The sequence below is a fragment of the Procambarus clarkii genome, chromosome 10, assembly GCF_040958095.1.
Source record: "Procambarus clarkii isolate CNS0578487 chromosome 10, FALCON_Pclarkii_2.0, whole genome shotgun sequence".
In the NCBI taxonomy this organism is placed as follows: Eukaryota; Metazoa; Arthropoda; class Malacostraca; order Decapoda; family Cambaridae; genus Procambarus; species Procambarus clarkii.
The window spans coordinates 42,888,359-42,909,277 of NC_091159.1; the positions used below are offsets into that span (position 1 = coordinate 42,888,359).

Below are 20,919 nucleotides of genomic sequence, written 5' to 3' on the forward strand. Positions count from 1 at the left end.
CTGATTCTCATATCCATTTAAATTTTAGTGTCAAGAATATTTGCATTGGTGTCTCTACTTAGTTCATATTGAGGTACCTTGAGGTGGTTCCGAGGATCGATGTCCACGCTGCCCGGTCTCTTACCAGTCCTCCTGCTTGGTGGTCTGGTGACTCAGGCTGTTGGACGCCGCTGCTGTTCGCAGTCTGACGAGAGTTGCAGCACGATTGGTCAGGTAGCTGAATTTGAGAGTAAAGTGGCGCTGCCTTAGAGGTAGGAGGTGTGCTCTCGTGGCGTCAGGGAGGCCGGGAGTGACCCTATATGGAGAGGACATCTCGGCACTCGTCTAGCTCCCCTGCTGCTTTGTTCCCCGCTGTCGCTGTCGTCTCCTGTCTGCCCAAGCCGCCTCCTGGGTACCTGCTGCCACCAGGTGTGGCACCTGCTGGGTGTGCAGCACCAGTGCTCGCTGCTGCTGCTGGTGTTGGAACACCATTAATGGTGAGTGTGGTGGTAGTGGTGGAGGGCGTCAGTGTTCACCTGAGGTGGTGGTGGGTATGGTGACACTGGCACACTGGGTGGTGATGGGGTGCGCAGACCTCTTCCCCCCCCCTCTCCCCACCACACCCCACTACACCCAAAAACTCAAAATATTGTTCACACACACATGCCCTTGAGTGTGTGTTAAATGGTTCATTATACAGTACGGAATACTGTATATTGGTCCTGACCAATATAAATCTTACGATTTATATTCGTCTCGGAACATCGTAATACTTCCCGAGACGTCTTATTGGCGTTACGAATACAATTGGGGCTTTAAATAAAGCTGCAGCATTTGTCTAATAGTGTCAGGACAAAAATCAGAAAGTATTAGTTTGCGTGTGTGTGCAGCACACACAATGACTCACCTTACGTGTGGTGAACATTAAACGGTCCCCACTGGTGTAGACTGAGGGGCTGGAACAGTTTACCATGGAAGTGGTTCCCTGTTGCTGTCAGTAGGTGAGTCAGGGAGTGGATTTGGGATAATTATATCCACACACCTTCCCCCCCCCCACCTCTCACTACTGTAAACCCTTGTAGTGCCCGGTGTGGACACACCACACAACACGCACATGATGATGGCTGGTGTTGCTGAGAAATTACTCACGTTGTCATAATAGTAGTGGGTATTGAACTGAACTGGAGGGGGAGGGTATGGCCGCAGCCTCTAATCACACTTACAAACGTGGATTGAAATTGAAATAAGTTTATTGAGGTAAAATACACACAAAGGGATGAGGTAGCTCAAGCTATTCTCACCCCGTTCAGTACATCGTGTTAATACATACATATACACACATCACAAACAATAAACATATTACCAAACATTCTCAGAGATAAACATGTACATTTCCTCCTTTACACAAGTAATATGGTACCAGACGTACACAAATACTTTTATGACCTAGGTATACTGTATAGACAAACGTGGATAGTATAGTAGACATTTAGGGCGTTGGTTATTGTTAAGATGAGGAAGATGGTTTGGGTAAGGTAGCTGAGGTGCCTCAGGTCAGTCGTAGGGTGATGCACCAGGTGTTGTTAACAAAGGTGTCCAGTCAGAGACGGGTTCCTCCCTGCCCAGAGGCTGCTAGGGTGGCTCCCATGTACCCTCTGTACCCTGCTGTACCCCACACCCACGGCCAGTAGCTGGGCTGACAAGTGCTATCCTCGCCCTCTCTTCTGCGGCTAGCTGCTCCTCCACCTCACATTCCTTCTTCGCCTTGGGGACACCTATTAAGACATTTGAATCATTGCTAACCGTTGTACTGGACCATGACTATAACACGTGCATGTAATTCCCTGTAACTTTGCTGGGTTATTTGTGTTGCGATTTTCACAATTATCGATGCCTTGTTATGTTCAGGATTTATCCCCATTATAACTCGTGTTCTTTATTGTATCTTACCGACTCACCCTCTTGCAACACAACCTTTCCGTAGCCACTCTTAACTGTTACCTTTTATACGACTTTCTTGGCCCGTAGTGAGGAGACACAGTAAGGGTGATCCGTCACCCAGAGACAGGCTCTGTGGTCCTCTTGCTCTCCCATAGACGGGTCCCCTCTTGTGTGACTTCCTACTAGATGTGATAGAGGATATCACCACTCAGAGTGTGTGTGTGCAGATATTACGTAATGAACCTCCATACTTGAAGGTAAGCACATTTGTCGAGCCTTTAATGGATTAGGGAACATCAGTATTAGTTATCGTTAGAGAGGCCAACTATGAGACCGTGGCGTCATTGGCTTGACGTGGTTTGTTGCTCCCAGGTGTCCGCCTCACTAGCAGTAAATAAGTACCTGGGAGTTGGACAGCTGCCACGGATTGCTTCCTGGGGATGTGTAACAAAAAGGAGGCCTGATTGATGACTGGGCCGCGGGGACGCTAAAGCCCCAAAATCATCTCAAGATAACCTGAAGAAGATACCCTCAAAATATTGAGCAATGATGCATTTTAGTCTATAGGAAAGAGCGACGTAATGTAAATATATTTTAAAAACGTTTTGGACTTTTGGAGCCTCGGTTACGGAGGGATTTTAAAGAAAGTTTAGTTTACAGTGTGCAGGACGGCGACGAGGGGAGGGGAGGGGAGGACATGGCACATACAGCAACATGGAAGGCTACATATAAAGGCACATATTAATAGGGAGCTAAGTATACGAACACAAAATGGAGCAAGAAACAATGTATTCAGATTGGATGAGTTTAAATTCAGGAAGCTATGCACAAGTACCGACTTGGGAGGTGTCGTAGGGTTCCTGGATATTGTCAGTTAAGATGATAAACGCGGCCACTGGATTGTTTCAGGTGTGTACGAGGCAATGATGGGTGGTTGTGGCTGGACATGTATGTTGTAACTACATTGCTTTGGCTGATAGACCCTCGGCAGTGTTATAGTTTTAGTTCTTCGACAAGTTATAATATGTAATAGGTAATGATTGTCCTGGTTGTGATGGTAATGTAGGCCTGTGGTTGCAAACAACAATAGTGCGAGTGAAGTAGAAACTGATGTATGTCAGTGTCTAGTTGAGGGGCGTAGCTAGCACAGTGTAAGGTGAGGAGGCTGCCAGGTTCCCTCCCGGCTAGAGAGAAGCGCTGCTGGGGGCGCTGTAAGTGGTGGTTGTGGCGCCCTTATACAAGGTCACCCAGCTCCGGCCACCGCTCCTCCCCCTTGTGTGTTTCCTCCGTTATAATAACGGTAGTAATCGCTGGATGATTTCCTGACTTCCTGGAGGGAGGTTGGGGGTGGCGGGGTGTCCGGAGCCAGTTGGAGTCAACATCTCCATCTCGCATGATAGTCATACATGTGCTGTGAACAGTCTACGAGCCTGCACTAACAAACTTTAAGATGACTGCGAGGATTTCTTTGAATACCCTTCTTGAGATTATCTCGAGATGATTCCGGGGCTTTTAGTGTCCCCGCGGCCCGGTCCTCGACCAGGCCTCCACCCCCAGGAAGCAGCCCGTGACAGCTGACTAACACCCAGGTACCTAATTTACTGCTAGGTAACAGGGGCATAGGGAGAAGGAAACTCTGCCCATTGTTTCTCGCCGGCGCCTGGGATCGAACCCAGGACCACAGGATCACAAATCCCGCGTGCTGTCCGCTCGGCCGACCGGCTCCCGACCCTCGAGTGATCGAAATTTAACAAATCTTCAGGTATCTCCAGTCTACAGTCATTCATAATGGCTCATTGGAGCCTGGCTCCCTTTCACAAAGTTACAATTAGAATGGGCATGGGAGATAAAGTACATGCTATAAGTAACGATATATCAGCTTAATTCTGGCAAATACTTCGTGAAATTGGTGCTCGCTTTGTGCTGTTCGTACATATATTTACATATGTTCGTACATGTATATATAAGTTCTAAACGGATTATAACGCAACACAAGTGATATTTGCCGAAGATCCTTAGGTTACTGAGAGCGGAGGAGATCACTTATTATTAACAGTGGCCACTGTAGCGTCTGTGGCCAGGCTGGTACACTGTAGCGTCTGTGGCCAGGCTGGTACACTGTAGCGTCTGTGGCCAGGGTGGGGGGTAGAGGTCTGTGGCGAGGGTGGGGCCAGAGCCCGTGGTGGAGCACCACCACCACCACCACCACCAGCAACAACAAGCGCTGGGTAAGGAAAGTGACCCGGTGCATTATAATGCGCCTTGTTAGCGGTCCAGTGTGTCCACGGTCTGCTGGGTGCCAGCTCACCCGCCCCCCGAGGACAAGTGCCTGCCACTCAAGGCCTTTTCCTTCCCCTACTACTGGCTCTTATCCCCTGGTGAGGCGTGATGGGTGGTGGCGTTGGGGGTGTGAACACTGGTGACTGGTGGTGGTGTTGGGGGTGTGAACACTGGTGACTGGTGGTGGTGTTGGGGGTGTGAAGACTGAGGGTGGAAAGACTGGTAACTGTCATTTTCCTTATGACTACATTGTAATTTTTTTATAAGTTGCTATGATTATTGTAGTTCTTTTCAGATGTTAAGTGTAATACAGATGTGTGATGATGATATATGAACGCAGTGGGGGGGGGGGGGGGGGGTGAGGGCATGTTTAGAGCACAGGACCAGGTGTTTGATGTACTTATATGGGTGAGGTGGGGGTGAGCAGGTGGCCAGATGTGACGCTGGTGACTCACTCGCTGGGGAAGGATGAATCTGCAAGGTTAAGAGAGAGGGATGCTGGGAGGGTCTGGCTGAACACCAAGGAGAGTAAACACTGCACAGATTCCTGGAGATGCATCCTCGCTCACGGTTTGTACTTGGAGCTCCATATTGATGTCTTAAGGAAGGGCACGACTTGAGTGTGTGAAGGAAGGGCACCACTTGAGTGTGTGATGTATGGAGAGAGCAAGTGGTTGGGAGTAGAACTCCCAGAACCTCATCAAGGTCAGGTAGAGCAGCACCCAGGAGCTGGGCACGACTGTGGGTCAACTGGAGACTGTAGCGCACACCACACATTACATCTGTACATCAGTTGTGTGTGTGGGGGGGGGTGGGGGGGGCGGTAATTATGTTGTTTGGGAAGTTTCTCTTTTAAACTGGGTAGGTGAGCAGTTGTAATTACTTACTGTTTTGATGCTATCTAGCAAAACTCATCCTTGGTGCTAAATCAAGATACAAGATAGATGATGTGAGTGTTCTGCTGCAGCGAGTCATTGGTCTGTTTCTTTTTGTGCAAGCGTGCAAGATCTGGATGACTACGTGCAGGCCACACTGTGGTATTAGGCTGTGGTCATTGACATAGCGGCTGGTCATTCACTCTCCCGCAGTTATCTCCACGGCAACTGGCACTCACTCGCACTCATCCTTACTCGGTCCTTGCTTGTCTATCCTCCATGGGACCTGAACGTCATCCTCAGCCTGCAACCATCATCCATATCCTCCCTAGCAACTGATGGTATAATGGTTGTCAGGTAACGCTAACATTGTTGCTAGGCGGTATATACCTGGTGGTTGGCGAGGGTGGACCGGAGGCCAGCTGGACATGTCCTCTGACCAGTGCTTAGCTTAGGCTTAATTCTTTGTGGTGGGAGGCAATTAAAAAATGTAATCTGTATATCGTCACGTGAACATTTATTCATTTGACACCACGAACTTGTTCTGGCCCCAGTGACTAAGGCTAAGGCGGAGCTGGATGTTGCTGCTCCACCTGCAAGCACGTCTAGTGGAGCGCAACATTTACTTATTATTGTACCCTCTGGAATCTTGACTCTAGTGAGTGTAACGTGTCCGATTTGAACCCTTACATAGATTAACAGACTTGAAAACATTGTCCACGTCAGCCCTTTAGTGGGTGGTTTAAAGTAAGCGGACAGGTGGCGGCCGTTCCCCTCCCTGGCCACGCTGGATTGTGTCAAGGCCCGACTGGTGACACCACAGCCCCGGGGGGCTCTGGTCAAGCCACCACCACGGCCGACACCCAGCGTCAATACTTGGATTGACGCACCTGAGTGAAATGTTACTGATGCAGACAGGTGAGAGTAAGTGGTGGTGCGTGCGCCTGAGAGCGGCAACCAGCGCACACAAGGTCGGTGCGGCTGGCCTCTGTATACATAACCTACACCACAAATTTTACCATTGGCGGCCCACTTCCATAGTCATGCGAGTGTCGCCAGCCTCAGGCACACGTGTGCTCTAGGTTCATAGTGGTGTACTTAGAAGACCATCAGGTGAAATAATGATATCAGGTATCAATGTTTTCTTATTGATACGTCATGTTAATAAGATTGTTTTATGCATGATTTCCACGTGTTTAATTCATTCATATTTGTATTGTGATGTTAAGTGTAATACAGATGTTTGATGATTTAGGTTCACGTAGACAGTAGCTAGAGGACCTAAGCGAGTGTCCGGGGTGAGTGTAAGGGTTGTGTGTAGTTTGTGGGTGTACTGGTCATTGCTACACCACCCACGTCTCTACTTGGGTCATACCTGGAGTGGGTTCTGGGGGTCCTATAACTAGCCAAGCCGGGCCTGGGGTCACGGGAGTTCATATACTCCCAGAACCCAATCCAAAAGTATGATTTAGGTAGAGGAAGACGTGAGTGGTGTAGCGAGGCACCACTACATCCTCCACTAACAAGCCTCGGAGCCAGTATACTCACTACTCTACTCCAGTTGAGACCAAGTCACGTTAGTGTGTTGAAAGCTGGTCACAGGTACCCCCTATGATGGGTACTCGCAGGTTGTCAACGATAAACCGTTCTCTCACCTGGCGCATCTATAGGTTATGTGGAGCCGTGGGATACACGCATACACGACTCCTCCTGAGGTGGTGTAGGAAGTGTGCTGCTCTCGACTGAACTCGACCCATTTACATGGCATTATGATGGTTGTGGAGACAGTCTTCTGCAGTCTTGCACCACTGTCAAGGGACTCTTTATTTATTAGCGGACAAACCTTGTAAGTTTCAGAGTTTATTTCGAGGTTTAGTTTTATTGGGGCGATTTGTTCGGAGGGTGACGTAGTCACGAGGAACGGACAGATGCGCTTCAAAAGCTCTAATACAAGTCTGGTCTTTGTATTAAGTATTTTTCGGCGGAAAGGAATGTAAGGGAGCGGACGACCTGTCACTGGTGTCGCCCTCGACTGTGCTCACCTAGTTGTAGTGACTAGTTGTGCTTGTGGGGGTTGAGCTTTGGCTCTTTGGTCCCGCCTCTCAATCGTCAATCTACTGGTGTACAGATTCCTGGGCTTCTCGAGCTCCATCATATATACATTTCAAACTGTGTATGGAGTCATCCTCCACCACATTACTTCCTAGTGCATTCCATTTACTAACTACTGACACTGAAAAAATTCTTTTTAATATGTCTCTGGCTCATTTGGGTACCCAGTTTCCACCTGTGTCCCCTTGTGCGTGTACCACCCGTGTTAAACAATCCATCCTTGTCTACTCTGTCATTTCCCCCTGAACATTTTCTATGGTGGCCCGCATGTGCTCCTATGGGCTAGTGTTCGCTTATAAACACACCACTACTTTCCTGCAATACTAATTTAAAAATTTTCTTTATTATATTTACGTTAACATTATGTAGTTAGGTTCTACAGTTGCTCTAATCTATACTATTTATTTATGACAAATCTTGAGCACGACTTGTCAACTTATGGTTAGTGTGATGTGTGTGGTGGTCGTGGCCCCATTGTTCCTGTCTCCCTCCACTCTCGCCAGACCCAACGCAAGAAATGAGTGTTGTACATGGGTTAACCTTTCTGGGTTTGTTTTGTTTGGCAGTTAGTTCCCAGGTGAGGACGCCTGGGTAGACAGTGTTATCAGGAAGTGTTGGTGCTGTTTGACTGTCAATAGAGAGCGAGGATGGTGTTAGTGGGGCAAGGAAGAGAAGTGTACTGCCGTATATGGTGTCTTGACCCAGGCTGCCACCCACACTTTACATGCGCGCGCGCATACAAGGTCACACACGATCTTGGCTTGGCGGGGGGTGGGGGGTACTCTGACACAGGTGCCGGGGTGGGGGTACTCTGGCACTGGGGGGGGGGAGGGGGTACTGAGGCACAGGTGGAAGGCTGGAAGCGGAAGTGTGGTGTTCTTGACGCATCCCGTATAAGGAATGTTTGCCCCGGCGTTCATTGGTGGCATGGCGGCGGGGAGTGAGGGTGGGAGGCCGGTAATGAGGGCCAGCAGCTGGTGGACGCCTCCCAGGCTGGTCATGCCACCCGTCGCCGCCTCCCGACCTCCCCCACGCCGCCGCCGCCGCCGCCTCACGCATTCCTTCATTCTCTCACTCCTGTTTTCTATTCACTTCTCCGCCTGCCTCTACTCGGGGCATGGGGAGGAGTTTCACAGTTTTCTCTAATGGTCACTTTCGCTCTTCGTACTTTCTCTTTCCTCGGTGTTACTTTCTCCTTCCTGTGTGTTACTTTCTGACTGCTATGCGCATGATATTCCACTTTACACCCCTCGGTGGTCGCCTCCCCTCGCCCTTGTTATTTATATAGGAGTTTTGTGCCCACTGTCAAGAGCACAGACTAAGACACGGAAGAAACCTCCAACACAGTCGAAGACTTTCCGACAAGCAAGACCCACATGGTTAACAGAAAGACCTTTCGAGTGAGTAAATTCCAGCACAACTTTCCCCCACACTAAGAGTGAGGTGTACGACAACATAATGTCACACGTTCACCACCAGGCAATAAGCAGTCAGTTCAGCACAATGTGTATTGGATAGGCCTCGAAAGTCCACCAGGTGGAACAGATCTAAAAGTCTCAACACAGTCATCCAGTCATTAAAAATAATACAACTCAATGTACTAAGTTGGCCTTAGCACACAGCAATAGAACTCTGTAACTTGTACAGATAAACATCCGGATATAATACTCATTAACAGCCATAGAAATAAGGAGAGAGAGGAGATAAAGATATTCAACTACAACGCTTATAATTACCAGGTCAACAGAGCTGACCAGCCCAACGATAGAGCAGTAATTCCGGTCAGGAGAAATTTACCACACAAACTGAGATCATTTTCAGGATAACTTCCTAACAATTAGCTCCAACGACGAAAGGTAGAGTCATTATTGGAACGTGCTACCAACCCCCAAGACGACCTTACCTTCCCCTGGCCGACATTATGACACTCACCAGAGGAACAAACTTGTATACTTCCTGGAGGGAGATCTGGACGGAAGAAACAACTAGGAAGGAGAAGCCATACCCGACAGGGGCCGGTGACTGAGCGGACAGCACGCTGGACGCGTGATCCTGCGGTCCCGGGTTCGATTCTGGGCGCCGGCGAGAAACAATGGGCAGAGTTTCTTTCACCCTGATGCTCCTGTTACCTAGCAGTAAATAGGTACCTGGGAGTTAGTTAACTGTCACGGGCTGCTTCCTGGGGTGTGTGTGGAGTGGGGGGAAAAATAGTAGTTAGTAACAGTTGATTGACTGAGAGGCGGGCCGAAAGAGTAGAGCTCAACTCCCGCAAGCACAACTAGGTGAATACAATATGATACGGAACTGAAATTTAACCTACCTGGCCCTAGACTTCCCAGCTTAAGTTAGACAAGGACACAGAGGTAAACCAGACATAATACTGTCAAACAACCACAACTTCCTAAACACACTCATAAAAGAGGTCCAGTGAGCACAAGCGTCCACCTACCAATAAGAATGACTCGTTCAACCAATCCTATCCAGAAACCCTCACCCCCCCCTCCCCAAGACTCCCCTCCCCAAGTACACCAAAATGGACTGAGAGGTGATGTATCAATGAGGTAATCAGTAGGAGCCATGAGGAGGGTTCGAACCCGCTCACTTGGTACTCACTAGCTAGGGCCCTAGGCCACTAGGAGGCACTAGGGCGGCATTCAAAAGCAGTGCATAGGAAATCAGTCTCATACTCTACTAGAAAGGAAACAGCATGCATAGAGCTAAACAAATGGATTAGCACCATATAAAAATGCATGAAGGAGAATGTCCCCATTGCCCGTCACATAACGCTCTCACACCCCCAGCCACAGACACTCACAACACTGCAAACCACACGTAACAGCTGCCACCTAGGGAAAGGAGAGGGAAGGATGAAAAGAAAAAAAAGGTAACAAGGATGGGGAAATGGTCACTGTTGTGGAGGTCATCAAGAACCCGCCACGTGAAATCCAAGTAAAGAGACGATGAGCAAAGAGAAAGATCAAGACAGGAAATGGACAAGAAAGGAAATATTCTATAACTTATAACGCACAATGGGTGGACGGACGTGCACAAAAGACTACAAAGGGAACTACAAGATGAGCTGCAAGATCTGTGCAAAACAGTACACCAAAAAAATGGAATGACCTAATTAGCCAAATTCAGGTAGACAACAAACCCAGGAAAGTTCTGGAAATAAAAGTAAAAACCCTGATGGGAAACTCAGCCGAGGAAACACCTACATCAAACACGCCTCGGGAAATAAACTCTTACGAGGACAGAACAAGAACAGAAATTCAGGAAGTTCTGGTAAAAAATATTCGGGATAAACTCTGAAGAAAATGTTAACTTTTGTCCCGTAAATGAAAGGGAAATTACAACTCTAGTCAATAACAGCTGCAATGTTACCTCCGACGTAAACAATAGACCTTAACAACATTCACAATGAATGCCACGTTACGAAACACAACCATTGAAGAAGTCCGAAAAACAATTTGAGGTTTCAAGAACAAGGCAACAGGCAATAGCGGAACAAAGATGATATTAACTAATCTACCAGTGACTGCTATCCATCCAGACACACGTATAGTAGACGCAGCTCTTTCATCTGGACTATTCCCCACATACTGTACTTCAAAAATGCCACAAATCAGATTAATCCCCAACCCAGGAAAACCCCCAATCCAGGAAAATCCCCAACTCAAACTGAAAATTACAGACCAATTTTCCTTCTCGAAGTACCTGGTAAAATATTCAATAAAATAGATAGACTTGAAATAAAAGGAAGAGGAAGAAAAGTATAACACCAGACAACTTGGGTTTAAAAACCGCAGAGGGACCCATACAGCTATAGCCCTGATCTACGAGCATATAGCCAATACAATAACGAAAAATGATCAGTGCAATATTGTGCCTAGAGATGCTTCGAAAGCTTTTGATAACGTCTGGCACTAAAGCCTAAAATTCAAGATATCGGAGCTGTGGCTTCCACAGAGATTTACTGCCACACTATGTAGCTTTATAGACCACAGGACTGCTAGGGTCAGCATCGACAGCTTCTGGGGGACACAGTAGAACTAAAGTGGAGTACCACAAGGAAGCTGCCTTTTTTGCCTTTTTTTTCAACATGTATACAGCTGACTTGCCTCAACCACAACACTGAGAATGCATCACTTACGCTGATGTCACTCAATTAATGTGTCAACCAGGACTATCAAAGTCGCTACTAGCCAACAAGACAAAGGCATCAATCGAATTTAAACAACTTTGAAAACCAATGGGGAAATAAGTATTAATAAACAAAAGTTAAGAATAATACATATTGCAAAAATAAACCCAGATCCCATTATCTTTGACAAACGGCCAACTCAATATGCGGATGTAGGCAGAATACTGGGGCTCAAGATCAATAGAACAGGTATAAAAATTAGATTAAAAGACAAAATATACGAAGGAAAACACCCTTAGAAAAATTAGGAGATTCCGAAGTTTTAACACATACAACTACACACATAAGGCTCTAGTTGGGGCACATCTAGAATATCCTCCAGTACCACTACATACCTTAATGAAAACCAAGGTGGAGGGCTAACAACACTGCAGACTAGACATGATAGGGCTGATCTCGTCGAAACGTTCAAAATACTGAACAATTTGGATGATTATAATCCTGACAACTTCTTCAAAAGGTCAGACAATGAGCAACATTGTCAGACAACGTTCAAAAGGTCAGACAATGAGAAACAGTTTGAAGCTCAACAAGCCACAGTGTAGGACTGAAAACAGAAGATGATTTTTCACCCACGGGTTATAAACCCATGGAACAACTTACCCACCCAAACCATAAATGCCTAAAATCTGCTGAACTTTAAAATCCAGCATGAAAAAATCACCAGAACAAATTGGGCGACCTTTGACGAGCAGCCGGCTTTGTCCTCATCGAGGCCACTAGTGTGGTAGTGGTCCTCCGGTAAATACTGGTAGTGCACGGCCCTCTGTAGTGGTGGTGTGCCTTAAGGCTCCAGCCTCGATGGTTTAGTGTACTGTGTAAGCATTAAAAGGGGCGGGAGAGCAGAGTAATTAAGGCCGTCTGATTCCTATCTGTTTCCTTGGCCAAGCATCTCTTCTGGCGGAACGGAACGTGGAGGCAGGGTGGCGTAGGAAGGGAAGAAGAGTTAAAATAATAGTGGGGTGTGGGTGTGGATAGTTCAGGTGGTAGAGCAGCACGTGAGGGTTCAAGTGGTAGGCGCTGGAGGGCGCCACACCTTGTGTGTGTGTAGCCAGGAAGAAGTGGCCGGGCTGCAGCAAAGAGCAGCAAGAACTGGTCTCCAGCCTAGAGAGGTTAGACAATGACAGGCAAGTGAAATAATCAGCTCACGCCATGATGGTCACGCTGCAGGGGCAGATGCGTGACGTGTTCTTCAGTAGCTGCCTCATATGACGTCAACAATAGCAGATAGCTTTGTTTATAGTACCTTGACCAGGAGAAAAACTTTGGGTGGACAGCGCTTCGGATTCGTAATCCTGGCGTTCCGGGTTCGATCCCCGGTGGCCAGGGATGTTATCTGGGCTAGTGGTTTAAGTTCAGGCGTGTAGTTTGATAACTAGGGTGACAGGACGCAGCTGAGAGGTCGTTGCATAATGGACGAGGCTTGAGTAAGAGCACTCGGGCAGGTGTCCGCCTGAGGCACTCCTAGTGGTGGTGGGGGAGGGGCACTGCTCGAGTACAACGCCACTCTGGTGTCCTCGGACACCACCACCAACATATTTCTCTTGAACACTGGACTCAAGAAAAGTGCGTCTTCGTGATATGAATTGGTTGTCCATTGTATTAGTAATGGTGCCTTCTGTCCGTACGCTGTGACGGAGAAGATAGATGGAGGCGTCAGAACCGGATTTACTTGTGGAAACCCATCACGGGAGTTCTGTGGGGAGCGGAATGTTGTACACAGTTATGAATGGAACAAGGCACTTGCCTGCCTTGTAATATAACTGCGGTCGTTAGTAGGCGGGAGGGGGTATTGTATGGGTAGGGTGGTATGGAATGGTATTGCATGGGTAAGATATTGTTAGATAAGTACACGAGGAAGGCACAGCTCTGCCAGGGGGCCTGTATTGCAAGTTGTTGTTGAGAGGCGGAGGTGGAGCCTCAAGGCTTAAGTTGCGCTGTGAAGGGAGTTGAAGGCTCTCCAATATTTCCTTCTGCGTCACCTTAGCACGCTCGCCGTGAGCACACGACGACCCGGTTCCTGGCTAAGTAGTGTGCTCTTAGCGCCTGCCTCATCCTCCACTTCCCGACGCTCACAACTGTCTGAGAAGAAATTCCATATCATCATTTATGTCGATTTTCTTATTTAGGTATATATTTCTAGTTGTACTTGTGTCGGGAGTAATGAAATAATGCTTACGTGTGTGTGTGTGTGTGTGTGTGTGTGTGTGTGTGTGTGTGTTTTCTTTCTTCCATGTCTGATTACGCGTAATAAAATTAGTAGTACTAAGTGGAATAAATTACCAACTAATTGTTGCCAATTCAATGACATTGGACAACACATTATAAACAATAACAAATCAGACCTAATTTCAAGTAGTAAATGGAAACGGTACATAAATCTTGCAAGATAACTAACAAAGTATATCTTGAAGTTATCAATACGTGCACAGCCTCAGCATTTCACATTAACAGATGCAGGGATTTCCCCTGGATCAAAATGACTCCAAACACACTCCTCGTGTAACTTAGTTTTGATTTTAACAGGTTTTAAAGTACTTGTCTACAAGCCATCTTCTTTTTAAGAGAATTTGCTTAATTCCAAGTGTCCAACCGCGGGGTATTCCTGCTTCCTGTGCTGACTAGTTGTTGTATTGGCACGTAGACCACTACGGCAGAGGTTGCTTCCGTATTACAACCCACAGCTCGGCGTGGTTCCCCGCTTCCGTAGTGCATGCCCCCCCATATGGCAAGGGTTGTGTGCACTTAACCGTGATGCTGCACGCCCACACGCCCACCAAGGTCTCCGCACCGCCCACATGCAACTTCTGCGGAAAGGAGAAGTGTTGGTGTTCGTACCCACCAAACACACACCGAAACTACGACGTTGGTGCAACGTTCGAGCAAGTTTTAACACCTCCTAACCAGTTATAACAACCAATATAGCAAGTTGTAACAACGTTGTAATACGTCATAAACACGTTAAGCCAAGATGTAGCAACTTTATTTCAAGTTGTTACAAGCGGAAAGTAGAGACAGTTTCGGTTTGTGTTTCCAGGGGTAAGTGTTGGTGTTCGTAAGTGTTGGTGTTCGTAAGTGTTGGTGTTCGTAAAGAAATACCATTCCTCATCGTATTGATTTGAAACTTGCCACTGTTGTGGTTCTTAAAGAGGTTTAATCTGTAATCGTATTGACATTAGGTGCAGCGCACGTAGGAATGTAAACTGTGTTATTTATTACAACCTGCTCAACCACCCACACTTTCTCAACCATCCACACTTCAACCACCACCCCACACCTCGTCAACCACCACCCCACACCTCGTCAACCATCACCCCACACCTCGTCAACCACCACCCCACACCTCGTCAACCATCACCCCACACCTCGTCAACCACCACCCCACACCTCGTCAACCACCCCAGCCTTACGCCCGCAGGCTGTTATTAAAGCCCAGACTTGGTATGTGTAGAGCGTCAGCGTTCACCACTTAACGAGGATTTGTGTGGTCTTGCTTGTAATGGTCTGTTGGTACATAATGCCCAGAGTTTATAAAATGATAAGAAAATATTTACATAGCCTTTCACGAGGATTGAGCAGGTGGAAGAGCGCTTAGTGTAGAAGAGGAGAGTGTTGAACCCTATCCTATAGTGTCCAGCTCACCAACTGTTGCTGCTACCGTGGAGGTGGGGGCAAGCAACCTTGTCTTGGGAAGGGTGGCACTAAAGCCTGACGGGATCTGGGGAGCTCTATACCTGGCCCGGGGACAATTTTACCGGCTGGATAAACCTCTTTATGGCATGATGATAGAAGGGATGTGAAGATCCAGCATGACGTTGATTTGTACCTTGGGGTTTGGTGCCATCTTGACCACACTGCACTGGCGAGCGATACTGTATACTGGAGAATTCCTGAGCATTTATGGTATTGTTTGAGGCATTGTACTGGGGAGACGAGTCAGAGAGGGGATGGAGAATGTACAGTTGTCCACATTCTATTGACTTTGGTCTTCTCTTAATGCTTGAAACTTGGTGTTAGATCAGGCATTAGCCTGTGTGTTTTAGTCTTACAATGTTTTTTTGTCGTCCATGAAATATGAATATTTGAAGTTTGACTTCTATTTATATTTTGGTGGATTTATGTTTGGGCGGTGATTTGTATCCAGTTCCGTCCACAACATTGATGGAAAATCCAACTCCCTCCCTAATTTTACAGAAAGACTCATCTGAAATCATTTTCTAATAACACTGGTCCTCTCTCTTGGAGGGATTTAACGCCAATGATGCTACAATAAGGGAGGACCTCGTGTCTGGGGGGCTTCAGCATGCGCTCTCACCCAACCCCGCTGCTCCTCCCTCCCGCCTGACAAGTCCTTACAAAAAAGTATTACCTTTGACGTAGTTTTAACAGTGTCACACCTCGGGGAGTTTGTGGTGGGCAATGTACTAGGAAGAGGCCGTCATTGACGTCATCTTGTAGAGCTTGGTATCGAAGCCCAGACACTACACACCTGCGTAATGGGAAAGACTGCAGTAACGGTAAAGTAAACAGTAAAGACCTTCACCTTCAGTGATATGTCTATGGCTCGGGCTCGAACCTGAGAAAGTGAGCACCAACCGAGAGATATACAGAGTCAAAGAGAGAGAGAGAGAGAGACTCGTTCTCAGTAAGACGGATGGAGCAAAAATAGAGTTAAAGAAAAGTTTGACATCGTCTGAAAGACTCGGAGGTAGAGTTATGGAAAAGAATGTTTTACAGTTTGTGTGAAATAACTCTTGTTTAAGGCGGGGCAGGAGTCGTGCTCAGGATTGTTTCCATCACAGACGTGGCCATTCATTAGTGCTAGGCAGTATATATATAACATTTTATTATGCCTTCCACATACAGGGTTAGAGCGCTGATACAGCACGTGGTGAGTTATTGAGCATTCGGCCACATAAGGTGATAATCGCAGTGTTAACCACCTTACATGTCTGTCTGTCCGTCCCACATGATGTGACCCAAATGTGTAGCAGTGAATTTGATACTTTTCTCTCTCCAAAGTATGGGGCAGCTGAAGTGTGAGTGAGTTGTAAGCAGGCTGGTGAAGACATCTGGGACGCCAGATGTTGGGGTGTTGTGAGTGTGCTAAAGTTATGTACAGCCGGGAGGTAACCCTGATGTCGCAGGTGGTAACCCTGATGTTGCCGGTGGTGACCAGAAGCGACAGTGGGAACGACAGCACCACTAACAATAAATATTGTTGTAACAACAATAAATATTGTTGCGATAACAACAATAAATATTGTTGTAAACGCAAACAATACACGTCGCTAACTGGCTCCACCCAGCGCCCGTACTGCAGCCATGGCTAATTATACCAGTCTAGGTAAATTATACTGCCCATTCTCATTATTTTCCGTGTACTCATCACTTTGTTTCTGCTTATTGTTGAACTCGTTACAGGATTGTAATTATTGGAGTCCCTGTAATCATTACGCAGTGTTCATGTCGTGGAGTATACCTGGAGAGAGGGTTCTGGGAGTTGTTCTACTCCCCGATCCTGACCTGTGACCAGGCTCGACCAGTGATAACTTGGTCCTGGCAACAACAGGCTGTTACTTGGAGCGGCCCGCAGGCCCCCTCCCCCCCACATATCCCCACTACAGCCCGGTTGGTCCGACACTTCTTGCAAGAACTTATCTTCAAGATACACTTAGACATCCACTGTTGTTCTTGCAACATTTCTAATGCTTGCTGGGAGGGTATTGAACACCGGTGATGAACCTCTGATGTTCAGAGTTCTATGTGATTGTGCCTGTGGCACCTGTACTCCTCGCCGGTTCTCTCATGTCCGGAGACACAACAGTCTGGGGCCACCTAACATATTCAATTAAGTCTCCGCAGTCTCCGTGGTGTAGTGGTAAGACACTCGCCTGGCGTTCCGCGAGCACTTTGTCATGGGTTCGTATCCTGGCCGGGGAGGATTTACTGGGCGCTAATCCTTAACTGTAGCCCCTATTTAACTCAACAGTAAAATGAGTACTTTGTTGTAACAACGATTCTTCGCGGCGGGGATCGTATTCCAAGGACTTGCCCGAAACGCTACGCGTACTAGTGGCTGTACAAGAATGTAACAACTCTTGTATATATCTCAAAAAAGTCATCACATACTAATTAAAGGTCTTTAGTTTATAGTTTTTTGTTTTCGTTTTGTTTTTTAATTTTGTTAGTTTTTAGTTTTTCATTAACCAAACAAGACAGGTTTTGTTTGATTCTAATGTGTAAACAATTAATGATACTAATGACATCTTTTGTTTCCAGGTAAGCATCATACCTGCTGGACTCGAGTGTTAACGTGAGTGTTATATTTACATAGATTTGTTCAACTGTTGGCAGCCAGATATACAGATCTATTGTATATGTAATATATTTTGTGATATATTTTGTACTAACTTCACACCCTGGGATTCACGAGTACTTTTTATCTTCATTGTTAATGGTTATAGTTTTAATAAGAATAGGAGAAGGCTAGCGTGAGGCCCAAGGTAAGTGGTGGGTTGACCCACCTCTCCCTCTGCTCGCTCCTTGTAAACGGTAAGGCTCTTCTTATGTAATGTGACCCACGTAGTTACTAAGTGGCTATCACGACGCAATCACGTGGATTCTTACCTGTGGACCATCTACCGTCCTGTGGCCCTGTCTGTACTCATTCGCCTTCTGTATGTGAAGTGTAAGTTACATCACGGTCTAGTTTAGGTGACTATCACAGGCCCTAATCATTTTTTGGAGACGGAGCCGAGACTCTGGTGTCATCCCTGATATACTTAAAACAGCGGAGATCGCGGCACTTCACAAAGGATGTATTAAAGCAGAGACAAAAATTACAGACTAATAGCCTGGTCGAGGACCGGGCCGCGGGGATGCTAAGCCCCGAAATCATCGCAAAGTACGGTCATCGCAAAGTATAGCTCCTAACTTTACACATCATACAAAATTTTGAAAATGTTAAGAAGTAAGATTATAACTCACATGGAATCACAACATGTACATAACCCTGGACAACACTGGTTCAGACCAGGGCGCTCCTGTCTCTCACAGTTGCTAGATCACTATGACATGGCCGAAGGTGCCATGGAAGACGAGCAAAACGCAGGTGTAATATACGCAGACTTTGCACAAGCTTTCGACAAATGTGACCATGGTGTTATTGCGCACAAAATGTGTGCAAAAAGGAATTACTGGTAAAGTAGGGAGATGGATCTTCAACTTCCTAACGAACAGAACGCAGTGTGTAATAGTCAACACGGTACAATCCTGATCATCTACTGTGTAAAGCTCAGTCTCCCAAGGTACCGTACTTGCTCCGGTACTTTTTTCTCATCCTAATATCAGGAATAGATAAGGATACTAACTACAGTACTGTATCATCGTTTGCAGATGACACTAGGATTTTCATGAGTGTAAATGCCAGTCTATGTACATGAGGCAATTCTCTTGTCATTTTGAGTAGATTTATCCACACAGGTGTGTCAGTGTTGTTCCTTCCGGTGTGTTTCATCTGGGAATGCTCCACAGCCCATGTGAACTGTTAGTACATGCCCTCCTCGCATCAAGGCTGCACTCCTCGCATCAAGGCTGCCAGTGGTTTACCTCCTGAGTGGCTCCACACAGCTCCCACTCATTTTCCCTTGTGCTGCTTCATTGGGTCTTTTTACTAGATCTTCAGGAAGATCTCCGCCCTATCCCTTGAGTCCTCCACCTTGTAACCATGCTGCCGTAGTCCTCCAGATTGTTGCCACTATTCAGTGACAGTGGTGGTTGTTACCACCACTGTCAAGCGCTTGGTATTATGAGGCTAAGCCGGTATATAGAGTGGTGTTCATGTTAGTACCTACATTGTGCGTTACTCCATCGCTTGCAAGAGGGTCGTCTGCCATCTTTGTCTTCTCAGTGCATCTCGTGTGTTCTCGTCTCTCGCCACTCACTACTTTTTATTATACTGTCTCAGTATTTCTGGGTCCCCGCAGCTGTTCTGGTAGGGCCCGTCACCATGGCTGTCCCCCTGTCCTGCCCTTCACTGTTGAGGATCAACTCTGGACATCTTCAAGAGAAAACTAGATAATTTTCTTCAAGGATTTGATTTTGATTGTCGCCGCCGCCGCACCCCATACTCATCCTGTGAGCGGTAGCGCAAAAGCATTACAGAGGGCGCAAAAGGTCTTTATCAGACCTCATCTTAGATTATCACATAAACAATTTCATCTATCCTTCACACCTTATAGTTATATGTTAGCTAGTTACAGAGAATGTTCTATTTCAAGAGCTATATATTTACAGTAAGTCGTCATACATTAATGGTAGGTCTTATCGCTAATACATAATTGTTTGATCAATAGAGTCATAGGGGAGCTGCTGTTTATTATTAGTCTTCACAATACTGAGTTTCTTAATCTCGTATGTCATTTATCTACTGGGAGCGAAATATGGATACAGCGCAAGGATTTCAGGTATTTTATCCTTGGTAATAAGATAGGTTGCCATATCATACAGCCTGAGCTTAGATTTATCTCTAAATAGCTCAATTTTACTACAATCCAAGATATAGTGTTAGTGTGTCCCTGTCTTGGTTCACACATTTTACACTTTATTTAGATCCCTATACAAGCCGAACTACCACAGATACGTGTCTTATTCGAGCTTTGACAACATTGTTAGTCTACTGACTTTGTTACTTGCCCCCATACACATGTTTTACTTCACACATTTCATTGTGATGAACAATGGACCTGCTGATTCCAGTTTGCGCTGTTATACTTTCTTCAAATCCATCCAGGAGTTCTCGTCTGATGACACTTTTAAGGGACCTATTTGATAACTCAAGATTTCGTTCAATGCTGTCTTTATTTACTGCAGCCTTAGCAAGGGCGTCAACTTTATCATGTTCCTGCAGGCCAATGTGAGAAGGAATCACAACATTTTTACATTTACCCTCTTGCTAAGTATGCTTATATATCTATGTCTGGCTTCTGAGACAAGCACCTTGATTTGATTGCAAACTGTTTATTGCTAGTAGTGAGGAAAGGGAGTCTGAAATAATAAAGCTGTCTACTTCAGTGTTGTCAATAATTTCTAGTGCTACCAGTATTGCTACCAAGTCAACTTGCCCAGTTACTGATTCGTATATTCCTTTGAATTGTGCTGCCATCGGGCTGATGAGCAATAACAGCACTTCCTGCCCTCCCTGTAGTTGTATTGAGTGATCCGTCAGCGTATATGGTCTGTGTTATGTTGTTTTCAGCTTGTATACTGTAAATGTGTTGTGTGGTGCGGTGCTTAGGAGTGCCGGACCAACCAGGCTGTGGTGGATATGTGGGCCTGCGGGCCGCTGGAAGCAACACCCTGGTGGACCAAACTCTCACAAGTCAAGCTTGGCCTCGGGCCGGGCTTGAGGAGTAGAACTACTCCCAGAACCCCATCAACCAGGTATCATCCATCAAGCACTGTGGAGAAATGCCCGACACACCAAAGGAACATTATCCAACACAGAGCACAGTTACAAACCCAATA

At 46.5% G+C, this 20,919-nt stretch overlaps 1 protein-coding gene across 1 annotated transcript in view; it reads right to left on the reverse strand.

The window, feature by feature from the left end:
• The window catches only part of LOC138363336 (sericin-2-like), a 46,257-nt gene extending 25,700 nt beyond the window's left edge, over nucleotides 1–20,557 (reverse strand). Inside the window, exons 1-2 of the mRNA XM_069322359.1 lie at nucleotides 20,462–20,557; nucleotides 20,108–20,296 (exon numbers count right to left, since the gene is read on the reverse strand). Of these exons, the coding sequence (XP_069178460.1) occupies nucleotides 20,108–20,296; nucleotides 20,462–20,557 (285 nt within the window). The remainder of the gene's footprint in view (nucleotides 1–20,107; nucleotides 20,297–20,461) is intronic.
• Nucleotides 20,558–20,919: the final 362 nt, after the last annotated feature.